Below are 13,460 nucleotides of genomic sequence, written 5' to 3'. Positions count from 1 at the left end.
GCGGTGGTGGTGGAGTGGCGGCGGTGGTGGAGTGGCGGCGGTGGTGGAGTGGCGGCGGTGGTGGAGTGGCGGCGATGGTGGAGTGGCGGTGGTGGAGTGGCGGCGGTGGAGTGGCGGCGGTGGAGTGGCGGCGGTGGAGTGGCGGCGGTGGAGTGGCGGCGGTGGAGTGGCGGCGGTGGAGTGGCGGCGGTGGAGTGGCGATGGTGGAGTGGCGGCGGCGGTGGAGTGGCGGCGGCGGTGGAGTGGCGGCGGCGGTGGAGTGGCGGCGATGGTGGAGTGACGTGGAGTGACGTGGAGTGGCGGCGATGGTGGAGTGGCGGCGATGGTGGAGTGGCGGCGATGGTGGAGTGGCGGCGATGGTGGAGTGGCGGCGATGGTGGAGTGGCGGTGGTGGAGTGGCGGTGGTGGTGGTGGAGTGGCGATGGTGGAGTGGCGATGGTGGAGTGGCGGCGGTGGAGTGGCGGCGGTGGAGTGGCGGCGGTGGTGGAGTGGCGGTGGTGGAGTGACGTGGAGTGACGTGGAGTGACGGTGGTGGTGGAGTGGCGGTGGTGGAGTGGCGGTGGTGGAGTGGCGGTGGTGGAGTGGCGGTGGTGGAGTGGCGGTGGTGGAGTGGCGGCGGTGGTGGAGTGGCGGCGGTGGTGGAGTGGCGGCGATGGTGGAGTGGCGGCGATGGTGGAGTGGCGGCGATGGTGGAGTGGCGGCGGGTGGTGGAGTGGCGATGGTGGAGTGGCGATGGTGGAGTGGCGGTGGTGGAGTGGCGATGGTGGTGGAGTGGCGGCGGTGGAGTGGCGGCGGTGGAGTGGCGGTGGTGGTGGAGTGGCGGCGGTGGAGTGGCGGCGGTGGAGTGGCGGTGGTGGTGGAGTGGCGGTGGTGGTGGAGTGGCGGCGATGGTGGAGTGGCGGCGATGGTGGAGTGGCGGTGGTGGAGTGGCGGTGGTGGTGGTGGAGTGGCGATGGTGGAGTGGCGATGGTGGAGTGGCGATGGTGGAGTGGCGGCGGTGGAGTGGCGGCGGTGGAGTGGCGGCGGTGGTGGAGTGACGTGGAGTGACGTGGAGTGACGGTGGTGGTGGAGTGGCGATGGTGGAGTGGCGGTGGTGGAGTGGCGGTGGTGGAGTGGCGGCGGTGGAGTGGCGGCGGTGGAGTGGCGGCGGTGGAGTGGCGGCGATGGTGGAGTGGCGGCGATGGTGGAGTGGCGGCGATGGTGGAGTGGCGGCGATGGTGGAGTGGCGGCGGCGGTGGAGTGGCGGCGGCGGTGGAGTGGCGGTGGTGGTGGAGTGGCGGCGATGGTGGAGTGACGTGGAGTGACGTGGAGTGACGGTGGTGGTGGAGTGGCGGTGGTGGAGTGGCGGTGGTGGTGGTGGAGTGGCGGTGGTGGTGGAGTGGCGGCGGTGGAGTGGCGGCGGCGGTGGAGTGGCGGCGGCGGTGGAGTGGCGGCGATGGTGGAGTGGCGATGGTGGAGTGGCGATGGTGGAGTGGCGGCGGTGGAGTGACGTGGAGTGACGGTGGTGGTGGAGTGGCGGTGGTGGTGGAGTGGCGGTGGTGGAGTGCCGGTGGTGGTGGAGTGGCGGTGGTGGAGTGGCGGTGGTGGAGTGGCGGTGGTGGTGGAGTGGCGGTGGTGGTGGAGTGGCGGTGGTGGTGGAGTGGCGGCGGTGGTGGAGTGGCGGCGGTGGTGGAGTGGCGGCGGTGGAGTGGCGGTGGTGGTGGAGTGGGGTTGGTGGTGGAGTGGCGGTGGTGGTGGAATGGCGGCGGTGGAGTGGCGGCGGTGGTGGTGAAGTGGCGGTGGTGGTGGAGTGGCGGCGGTGGAGTGGCGGCGGTGGAGTGGCGATGGTGGAGTGGCGGCGGCGGTGGAGTGGCGGTGGCGGTGGAGTGGCGGCGATGGTGGAGTGACGTGGAGTGACGTGGAGTGACGGTGGTGGAGTGGCGGTGGTGGTGGTGGAGTGGCGGTGGTGGTGGAGTGGCGGCGGTGGAGTGGCGGCGGCGGTGGAGTGGCGGCGATGGTGGAGTGGCGATGGTGGAGTGGCGATGGTGGAGTGGCGATGGTGGAGTGGCGGCGGTGGAGTGACGTGGAGTGACGGTGGTGGTGGAGTGGCGGTGGTGGTGGAGTGGCGGTGGTGGAGTGCCGGTGGTGGTGGAGTGCCGGTGGTGGAGTGGCGATGGTGGAGTGGCGGCGGCGGTGGAGTGGCGGCGGCGGTGGAGTGGCGGCGGCGGTGGAGTGGCGGTGGTGGTGGAGTGGCGGTGGTGGTGGAGTGGCGGTGGTGGTGGAGTGGCGGCGGTGGTGGAGTGGCGGCGATGGTGGAGTGGCGATGGTGGAGTGGCGGTGGTGGAGTGGCGGTGGTGGAGTGGCGGCGGTGGAGTGGCGGCGGTGGAGTGGCGATGGTGGAGTGGCGGCGGTGGTGGAGTGGCGGCGGTGGTGGAGTGGCGGCGGTGGTGGAGTGGCGGCGGCGGTGGAGTGGCGGCGGCGGTGGAGTGGCGGCGGCGGTGGAGTGGCGGTGGTGGTGGAGTGGCGGCGATGGTGGAGTGACGTGGAGTGACGTGGAGTGACGGTGGTGGTGGAGTGGCGGTGGTGGAGTGGCGGTGGTGGTGGTGGAGTGGCGGTGGTGGTGGAGTGGCGGCGGTGGAGTGGCGGCGGCGGTGGAGTGGCGGCGATGGTGGAGTGGCGATGGTGGAGTGGCGGCGATGGTGGAGTGGCGATGGTGGAGTGGCGATGGTGGAGTGGCGGCGGTGGAGTGACGTGGAGTGACGGTGGTGGTGGAGTGGTGGTGGAGTGGCGGTGGTGGAGTGCCGGTGGTGGTGGAGTGGCGGTGGTGGAGTGGCGATGGTGGAGTGACGGTGGTGGTGGAGTGGCGGTGGTGGTGGAGTTGCGGTGGTGGTGGAGTGGCGGCGGTGGTGGAGTGGCGGCGGTGGTGGAGTGGCGGCGGTGGAGTGGCGGTGGTGGTGGAGTGGGGTTGGTGGTGGAGTGGCGGTGGTGGTGGAATGGCGGCGGTGGAGTGGCGGCGGTGGTGGTGAAGTGGCGGTGGTGGTGGAGTGGCGGCGGTGGTGGAGTGGCGGCGGTGGTGGAGTGGCGGTGGTGGTGGAGTGGCGGCGGTGGTGGAGTGGCGGTGGTGGTGGAGTGGCGGCGGTGGTGGAGTGGCGATGGTGGAGTGACGGTGGTGGTGGAGTGGCGGTGGTGGTGGAGTGGCGATGGTGGAGTGACGGTGGTGGTGGAGTGGCGGTGGTGGTGGAGTGGCGGTGGTGGTGGAGTGGCGGCGGTGGTGGAGTGGCGGCGGTGGTGGAGTGGCGGCGGTGGTGGAGTGGCGGTGGTGGTGGAGTGGGGTTGGTGGTGGAGTGGCGGTGGTGGTGGAGTGGCGGCGGTGGAGTGGCGGCGGTGGTGGTGGAGTGGCGGTGGTGGTGGAGTGGCGGTGGTGGTGGAGTGGCGGTGGTGGTGGAGTGGCGGCGGTGGTGGAGTGGCGGCGGTGGTGGAGTGGCGGCGGTGGTGGAGTGGCGGTGGTGGTGGAGTGGCGGTGGTGGTGGAGTGGCGGTGGTGGTGGAGTGGCGGCGGTGGTGGAGTGGCGGTGGTGGTGGAGTGGCGGCGGTGGAGTGGCGATGGTGGAGTGGTGGTGGTGGAGCGGTGGTGGAGCGGTGATGAGGGCACTAGTCATCTGGCTGTCACACAGGGTTCCTGCAGCTGTCTCAGCCTGGAGGGTGTGGATCAGTGCTGAGTAAATTAATTTCTGAGCACCGAGAGGAACTCCAGGTTAGCCGTCTCAGAGAGAACCTCGTACCTCTTCAGCCCGAAGACGCCGCCCAGAGTAGACAGGAGTAAATTATTCATCCGGGCTGTGGAGGGAGTCGTGTGTAGTATCCATCATGAGTGGAGAGGCCTGTCCGCACGCAGGTCCCGCGGACGCAGCTCACACACACACACACACACACCCCACCTGTGAGCAGGACGCCAGGACCCCACCGTCCTGCCTGCTCAGCAGCGGTTGGCAGGTGGTCCTCTGCCATGGAAGCCCTGAGGGTCGGTGTCTTGTTGCGCGGGGTGGAAGAAGGGGTGTTTTGCCCCAGGTTGTCATGGCGATGGCCTGCTCTGGTGGAGAGCGTGTTGTGGTCTCCATCCGTCATGCCACTCCGCACACCCCAGCAGTTTGGCTGTAAGTTTCAGACAAGCAGCTTGTAATTGTAGTTATTGGGCATTTATTCAGAGACAAGTGCACCCTGCATCTGTGGAGCGTTGTTTTGATTCATCAGTTCTAGTCTTATTTATACTTTTCTGTTACAACGCCATGGCCGCAGGAAGAGGGAATAAAAATAGTTTGTTAAGCCTTGAGAGCAATTCTTCCTCTTAGCTGATGAACAGAACCCCCTCTCTCTTCCTCCCTGATTCTCTCTCTCCTTGACTCCCTCTATCTCTCTCTCTCTGTCTGTCTCACACCCCCCCCCCCCCCCCAAAGGCCCAGAGACTGGGCCACTTCATCCAATCACAGTATAGAGTCTCTCTCTCTCTCTCTCTCTCTCTCTCTCTCTCTCTCTCTCTCTCTCTCTCTCTCTGTGTGTGTGTGTGTGTGTGTGTGTGTGTGTGTGTGTGTTATTAGCACTAGTGAATGCAGGAGCTGTCAGATGTATAATTGAAGTGTCAGGCCCTCCCCCCCCTGCTTTGCGCTACTGTGTCTTGTTATGTGGGGTCATGTTTAGAGCAGTAGTCCTGCTTCCTTTGATCAAGGCGGTCGTGCGGAGGGCCCGGCGGGGGCCCAGCGTGCTCTGAGCGGGCCCTTCCGCACCGACGTCTCACCGCCACAGTGCAGGCACATGAACCCCTACCCGTGACACTCTGCCAATTAGACAGCCTGCTCATGTTAGTTTAAAACACAACTGGATCGAAAGGTCTTTCATGGTTGAAGATGATTGGAAATGCAGATTATATAAGTTTAATTATATCTGTCATCTTGTGGGGTTTTAATAAATGTAATAACGGAGAATAAAAGGAATAGTCATAAACTTCTGGAAGTGTCTAGTTTTGAAGTTCATTAAATTTGGGGATATGAAATGGAAGATTTATGTTTGTAGCCAATGAATTGGCAAAAGCTTCACAAATTTACATAAAGGAAACAACATTCCCTCTGTAAGAGCATCTTGCATTTGTTGTAACGAAAATGAATAGTTAGAAATGGAGCAATAGATTTCTTGGACATCTACGTCAACATAATTTGCCATCATAGTTTGTTGCTCAGACTTTCAGGAAATTACACTTTTATCACATTGGAAGTATTTTTCCAAAACTCCTTTGCTAGCACGGTTTATGTATACAGCAACACGTATGGTTGTGTATAGCTGGTAGTGACTTAGCCTTCAGGTGAGCTTCGATGTTGGTAATGTCCTTGTTTTTCATGGTGGTTTTGTTTTTATGTATTTAAGGTGATGTCTTTGTCTTTCATGGTGGTAATATCTTTACATTGGTAATGTCTTGTTTCTCTTACTGGTGTTTGTTCTGATTGCGGGGCCACGGGTATTGGGAGGTGCTGGGCTCTGACTGGTGTTTGTTCTGATTGCGGGGCCACGGGTATTGGGAGGTGCTGGGCTCTGACTGGTGTTTGTTCTGATTGCGGGGCCACGGGTATTGTGAGGTGCTGGGCTCTGACTGGTGTTTGTTCTGATTGCGGGGCCACGGGTATTGTGAGGTGCTGGGCTCTGACTGGTGTTTGTTCTGATTGCGGGGCCACGGGTATTGTGAGGTGCTGGGCTCTGACTGGTGTTTGCTCTGAGCATGTACCCTCACTACTGTGTCTGAAGCAGTTAGAGTGTTCTCATTAGACCAGAGTTGTGTGTACTGAGGCTTGTTAATAAACCGTGGCCATGTGTTCTGGGCTCATAGGTCACACGTGCGCGTGCACACACACACACACTCTCTCTCATGCCCTGTTTTGCCTTGCACAAACTACAGTAAATAAAATATACATATGGATGCACATAAATGCACTTAACGAGCATATTATCTGACCTCTTAAGTAAGCCTCTTATGTGTATTTTAATCTTCACTTGCACACAAACAGCCTGTACATTTATAACAAAGCATGCATGCATGACATTACATTACATACAGCAGAAGGTCCAGCATGCCGTGGCAGGCCCGGGTCCTGTGTGTGTCCACCTGCGTTTAAACGCATTGCTGAGCGCTCAAAGCTTCTTCCTGTCCATTACTTCTCTATTTCCTCTCTGTGTTCGTGCGATGCTGTCCGGGCCGACTGCCTGCTGGCGCCGGTCCGCTGGTCCGTTTTGTGCTGGCCGGGTAATTAGCACCGGTCCGGTTTGTTTTGGGCCGTAAACGGTGGGCGTGTGGCGCGTTACCAGCGGGGAGCGGTGCTCATTCGCATGCAGTCATTGTGTGTGCACCCGCAGACGGGTCAGGGGCCCGGGGCCCGGGGGAGCAGCATCACGAGCCTCTCCATATGTTCCTGCCCCGTCTACACGGGGTCCTGCAGTACCCGCCAGACCCCCCAGGATCCTCACCGCGCTCTGTAATTACAGCACGTCCCCTCCGTCTCCCTCACTCTCTCACTCTCTTTCCCCAGTCTCTTTTTTGCTGGCTGGAAATGAGAGAAAAGCCTGAAACACTCCCTCATCAGATCATTTGTAAATTGCTTTACGCGGCTGCTGCCTACGACGGTGGTAGGGGTTTTTTTTTTTTTTTTGGACTGCTTGAAATTATAAATAATTGTAACAGATGCAGCAATATGGCCGGCCTCCAACAAACGAGGCCCCTGATAATTTGGCCGACCCCTTTGACAGGCCAATTTAATAAAATGTGAACAAAATCTTCCTGCTAATAATTTATCATCCTTTCTCCCAATTGGTTAAACTTAATTACCCTGGCAGTTAACAAGGTCACACTCAGATGCCAAGCGTGGCTGCAGTTTTGATAATGCAATCAGGAACCCAAAGGTGATGACAGTGGTGCAGTATGTTTCATTACCTCAGTCCTGCTGAAAAGAGCAGCTTCCAGTGTCCCTCAGACGCTCCGGCCTGATTCATGGAGCCGCCGATTAGCAGCGTCACGCCGCTCAGCTGCCAGGGTGACGGAGGAGCAGCTCTGGGTGTGACGGAGGAGCAGCTCTGGGTGTGACGGAGGCGCAGCTCTGGGTGTGACGGAGGAGCAGCTCTGGGTGTGACGGAGGAGCAGCTCTGGGTGTGACGGAGGCGCAGCTCTGGGTGTGACGGAGGAGCAGCTCCGGGTGTGACGGAGGAGCAGCTCTGTGTGTGACGGAGGAGCAGCTCTGTGTGTGACGGAGGAGGAGCAGGTCTGGGTGTGACGGAGGAGGAGCAGGTCTGGGTGTGACGGAGGAGCAGGTCTGTGTGTGACGGAGGCGCAGCTCCGGGTGTGACGGAGGAGCAGCTCCGGGTGTGACGGAGGAGCAGCTCTGGGTGTGACGGAGGAGCAGCTCTGGGTGTGACGGAGGCGCAGCTCTGGGTGTGACGGAGGCGCAGCTCTGGGTGTGACGGAGGAGCAGCTTTGGGTGTGACGGAGGCGCAGCTCTGTGTGTGACGGAGGAGCAGCTCTGTGTGTGACGGAGGAGCAGCTCTGTGTGTGACGGAGGAGCAGCTCTGTGTGTGACGGAGGAGCAGCTCTGTGTGTGACGGAGGAGCAGCTCTGTGTGTGACGGAGGAGCAGCTCCGGGTGTGACGGAGGAGCAGCTCTGTGTGTGACGGAGGAGCAGCTCTGTGTGTGACGGAGGAGGAGCAGGTCTGGGTGTGACGGAGGAGGAGCAGGTCTGGGTGTGACGGAGGAGCAGGTCTGTGTGTGACGGAGGCGCAGCTCCGGGTGTGACGGAGGAGCAGCTCCGGGTGTGACGGAGGAGCAGATCTGGGTGTGACGGAGGAGCAGATCTGGGTGTGACGGAGGCGCAGCTCTGGGCGTGACGGAGGCGCAGCTTTGGGCGTGACGGAGGCGCAGCTCTGGGTGTGCCGAGACGCGGGAGGAGGTTCGTGCCGTGTGCTTCTGTTTGTGCGCACGGTCTCAGAACTTTCACGTTCACCGGTTCCTGTGCGGTGGTGCGGACCTACAGGTGCGTCCTGCAGGAGTGAGTTACGTGTGGAGCAGGAGGTGTTTGCACAGAGAGGAGGTGCTTCATGGTGCTGCTCGGGTTGTCGGTGTAGTGGTGTGTCCTGCTCAGAATGGCAGGTGAAGAGCGCCATCCTGATGTGTGTCTGGAGACACGGAGACACTTCTGTGTTTTCTTTCTTCTGCCTTTTTACACACACACTGAGGTGAAGCCATGTGCCTCGTGTCTCTGGAGTGTGTGTGTGTGCAGGATGTCTTAATTGAATGGCTGCGTACGTGCATGCGCACACACACAAACACACACGCGCGCACGTGCACACACACAGCTGTCCCCATTCCTCAGGGTGGAGTGTTATACATCTGTGTCTTTGTGTGTGTGTCAGCAGGTGTGTGTGGTTTAAATGACTTGAAATGCGATTTGTGGCTAATTTATGTCTCTTTAGAAACATTAGAGGTACACAATACATTGGCAACTATTATTTGTCGATGTGAACAATTTTTTATGCATCGCTGTCAGCTTGGTATTAGAATTATATCCAGTAATTTTCACCTATTCAACATATTATGCCTTCTGTTTATTAAAAGCCTAATTTGTATATTACTACAGTTATACAGTGCTAATAATAAGAGATGGTTCTTTTTCTTAGTAACACTTATACACATAATAAACTATCGTGAACCAATAAGCAAGAGTTATTCTTCATGAATATTGGCATTTATTTACAAGATATAGCTAATGTTTTATAACCTGTCATTGTTAGAGTTGCCATTTTCTTCAGTAAAGTGCAGCCTGTGTTTGGAATAGTTTTCATACCAGATTTAATGTTTTTGGGTTTTTTTTTCTCATCATTTTACATTTTTTGGCTTCTGTAAGAATTCTTACAGAATAATAGCTTTGGTTATTAAAATTGGTTTTGGCAAAAAAAGGTGCTAATTTGTATCAGCATTCTGATACATAAATAAACATTCTATATTGTGCATTGTGTTATTATATTAGATTTAGATAAAAGTTGTGTGTGTGTGTGTGTGTGTGTGTGTGTGTGTGTGTGTGTGTGTGTGTGTGTGTGTGTGTGTGTACCAGCAGGTGCCCCGACCAGCAGGTGCTGCAGAACAGCAGTGTGGTGGTGGTCCGGCCCAGCAGGCCCCGTCACCGGTCTCTGTACCCCAGACGGAGGACGCTGCAGTGGGCCGTGAGTCTGGAGCACAGCCCCTCTCCTCCTCAACCACCCAGGGCCCTGGAGGTGCACGGCACTCCCAGCAGGTACAGCGTGCCACAGACAACTCTCAGCAGGCCTCCTCCTGATCTGCAGAACCACGTCCACACACCTGATTCAGCTTAGCACACGGCCTGCTGTGGGCCTCTCTGGGTGTGTGTGCATGTGTGGGGGGTGTGTGTTTGTCTGTGAAAGTGAGCATGTGTGAGAAAGGACGTGTCTCTGTGTGGACGTGTCAAGGGCAGGTGTGTGTGTGTGTGTGTGTGTGTGTGTGTGAGAGAGAGAGAGAGAGAGAGAGAGAGAGAGAGAGAGAGAGAGAACGAGAACAAGAGCAAGACACTCCACAGGACATCTAATACCAGATTATTTCTTTTCCTTTCATTCTGAGGAAGGCGTATCATGTGATGTCGTTTGGTGTGGCTTGTCCACCCCCCGCTGCAGTCAGGTGACGCTGCGCTGGGTCTCATGCATGTCTAGGCCCCAGGCGCTCGGAAACTTCTGATCTCTGGGGTCGAAACAAAGTCCTTTTTTTCCAGACATATCATCTTAAAGCAAATCACTGAAGCCTGGAGTGGAATTCAGGCTCGCCCCCATTATAGTAGTCTTGTCCAGAACAGACTTCACCGCACATGTCAGTGATCTTCACTGCAGATGTGAGTTATCTTGACTCGGATATGAGTGATCTTCACTGCAGATGTGTGTGATCTTCACTGCAGATGTGTGTGATCTTCACTGCAGATGTGAGTGATCTTCACTGCAGATGCGCTTGGTCTTCACTGCAGATGTGAGTGGTCTTCACTGCAGATGTGAGTGGTCTTCACTGCAGATGTGAGTGGTCTTCACTGCAGATGCGTGTGATCTTCACTGCAGATGCGTGTGATCTTCACTGCAGATGCGAGTGATCTTCACTGCAGATGCGCGTGATCTTCACTGCAGATGCGCGTGATCTTCACTGCAGATGCGCGTGATCTTCACTGCAGATGCGCGTGATCTTCACTGCAGATGCGAGTGATCTTCACTGCAGATGCGCTTGGTCTTCACTGCAGATGCGCGTGGTCTTCACTGCAGATGCGAGTGGTCTTCACTGCAGATGTGAGTGGTCTTCACTGCAGATGTGAGTGATCTTCACTGCAGATGCGTGTGATCTTCACTGCAGATGCGAGTGATCTTCACTGCAGATGCGCGTGATCTTCACTGCAGATGCGCGTGATCTTCACTGCAGATGCGTGTGATCTTCACTGCAGATGCGCGTGATCTTCACTGCAGCCTGTCACTAATCGCATGACAAGGGCTCAATGGATTTGAAATAAATTCAGTGACTGGGATGAGGGTCAAGAATAAAGATAAAATAATGAATTAAGAAGTTGTGTTTGATTAGAGGGTATTTATAGTGATCTGGAGTGACTGGAGGGCCGTTGTTAAGGCTAAGTGATAAATGAGGCAGTGGACAGTGTTGTTTTATAAGTGAGGCTGTGAACTGTGTATGTTGTTTTATAAGTGAGGCTGTGGACAGTGTCTGTTGTTTTATAAGTGAGGCTGTGGACAGTGTCTGTTGTTTTATAAGTGAGGCTGTGGACTGTGTCTGTCTCAAGGTGTGGTCAAGCTAATAATCACAAAGATGGGGCAAATTTACCCTTTCAGAAAGGTCTACAAATCGTTCTCAGGCATCAAGGTGACCATTTAGAGATCACCTCCTCTCATACCACAAAACTTCGCCAAAGTAACTGTTACTACTGCTGGATGAGGTAAAATGTGTTTAACGGGACATGTGCGTATTTCCCAATTGTCAGGTCTTCACTTGTGAACATCTACAGCGCCCCACATGTTCTCAGTTGGCTTAGGTCGTGTTTTCAGTGGATCTTGGGTCCTAATGGATTCCTATGACATTTGGAATAAAAAGCAACGTTCACAGATCCAGTGCCACACTTCACCTCTTCTGTGACCATCTGTCAGCTCTATGCTAAACCCACCTTGGGCCTATGCTGTTTGGAGACCCCCATGGAGTTCCCCTAGTTGATGTATGGATAAATTTTTTTATGATAATGATCACAGTGTAATGGTCTATGTTCGTAAATACAGTTGAACGTCTGCTACTTTTCATACATTTGCATCAAGCTATGTGGTGGACATTGTGTATTTATGATTATTCTGCACCTAATCAAATTATTTTGATTATCATCATAAATTTCTGTCTGTGTAGCAAAGATAATCTGATGATAATCTTTAGTAGTTCAGTTCACTATCTAGCTAGTGAAGTTGAAAACTAGGAATTATATCCTAGTTTATGTGACATTAACCTAATGATTACAGCAAGAACTTCAAAATGTGTTGTTTTTTTTTTTTTTTTTTTTTTTGCAAAATTCAGAAATTTTGAAAAGTTTTCAAGCTAAAATCTAAACAGGGTGCTTGATGCCTGGATGATTGACGTTTTAAGCCACTGCCAGTCAGTGATGTGGAAAATCACGGCTGCTATGGAATATTTAAAATAAGCGGACATCCCGACAGGGCCGTGTTGTAGCTTCATGATTGTGGCATCATTAGCGAGTCCCTTCTCTATTATAGATCTGTGGGTTTGGAGGATCTGGGTGGGTTCCACTCGCGCACACTCGCGCCGTCATGTTTTACAGATGAGACCGTGTGTGCGGTGGAGCCCGAGCTGCTGCTTGTTTTTCTCTGTGCTTTCTACATTTCATCACTCTGGTGTCGGTTAATCTTCGTCTTCTCCGTCCGCAGCACTTTGTCGCAGAACTCTGCAGACTTTCTTCGTTTGTGCTTTTAAAGGAGCCGTTACTCCGGCCTTCGGGCCTTCTGCTGGGTTGCATCACTTGGCAACCCCTCTGAGGTCAAGCCGACACGCTTCGCGCGGTGCTGGTGTTTGACACATCTAGGCCTGTATGCTGTTCAGTGGTTTTTCATGGGGGGAAAGAAATCTTTCTAATGTTTCTTCCTTGTTGTTTGCCGGCGCTGTGTTGACCAGTGTATTCTGTCTTATTAACAATTTACCAAACAGTGTTTTGGTTATATTTGAGATTTTTCTTTAGCATCTGAGATACCAGAGTAACAGACTAGTCATAAGAACATCTGCATGTTCTGAATCAACCAGTAATGTAACACACCACACTGCTGACCAAGAAGCAACTTGCAGGATTACTTACGGTCATCTTTAAGTGGAGAAAGTGTGTATAACATGGTTTGTTAGGCCTGTAATGTTCGTCCATTAGTAGATGTAGCATCGACTGCATGGTCGCTTGGTTTTTAATGCTGGACCGCAGTGCCAAATCAACTAAAATGTCACTGCACAATGATTGAATGTCCAGGTACATAATGCATTGAACATCACACAGAAATACTAGTAGGAATGTGGGTTAACGTAGCCCTGCTCAGCTCAGCCTCGTTTTCCCACACATTCACTTCATTATTGACAGTGTTCATAATAATTAATACATAATAATAATAATGATAAAGTAATACATTCAGTGTGCTTTTCTTAGCATGTGGCAGTGCAGCATATGTGATTATGATTTGCATATATTTGATCAAGTTTTATTAGACAAGCTCCAAACGTTTCTCCCAGCCCTGAGGAAGGACGTGGAGTGTCTTGGTTCTCCATTGTGAGCTGCTTGCTTGTTTCCCAGTGGTGACTGCTGCTTGTGTTTGGAGCTGCACGGTCCCCTCTCTCAGACCACGAGAGGGTCAGACCACGACACCTCTGTGTGCATGACACCACGAACTCAAATACTGATCGCTGTATAACCCCCGGGTGCTTGTGGGTGTGGATGTCCTCGCCTGTGTCCTGGAGAGACTGTGTATGGCCCTGTGTGTGTGTGTGTGTGTGTGTGTGTGTGTGTGTGTGTGTGTGTGTGTGTGTGTGTGTGGGATGGGCCACTCACCAGCTGCTTGGCATTCTGGGAGCTGAAGGAAGCAGAGGTTTGCTGCAGACTCCCAGCCCATGTGTGCGGGCCTGTCCAATGCACCTCCCTGTCTAGCCCCCCACGTCTCTCTCTGTTCTGTCCCTGCACCTCCCTGTCTAGCCCCCCACGTTTCTCTCTGTTCTGTCCCTGCGCCTCCCTGTCTAGCCCCCCACATCTCTCTCTGTTCTGTCCCTGCACCTCCCTGTCTAGCCCCCCACGTCTCTCTCTGTTCTGTCCCTGCACCTCCCTGTCTAGCCCCCCACGTTTCTCTCTGTTCTGTCCCTGCGCCTCCCTGTCTAGC

General features: G+C 55.1%; 1 protein-coding gene across 6 annotated transcripts in view; it reads left to right on the top strand.

The window, feature by feature from the left end:
• The window catches only part of cntln (centlein, centrosomal protein), a 104,543-nt gene that overhangs the window by 27,195 nt on the left and 63,888 nt on the right, over window positions 1-13,460 (top strand). For 5 of the 6 annotated variants that reach the window (XM_076973813.1, XM_076973810.1, XM_076973811.1 and 2 more), the window contains one exon: window positions 9,116-9,295. In XM_076973813.1, coding sequence (XP_076829928.1) covers window positions 9,116-9,295 — 180 coding nt within the window. The remainder of the gene's footprint in view (window positions 1-9,115; window positions 9,296-13,460) is intronic. The other variant, XM_076973812.1, reaches the window with a different exon arrangement.

Source organism: Brachyhypopomus gauderio, chromosome 15, assembly GCF_052324685.1.
Source record: "Brachyhypopomus gauderio isolate BG-103 chromosome 15, BGAUD_0.2, whole genome shotgun sequence".
Classification (NCBI taxonomy): Eukaryota; Metazoa; Chordata; class Actinopteri; order Gymnotiformes; family Hypopomidae; genus Brachyhypopomus; species Brachyhypopomus gauderio.
The sequence above is the reverse complement of the archived record's forward strand: the minus strand, read 5'-3'. Positions and strand labels throughout refer to the sequence as shown.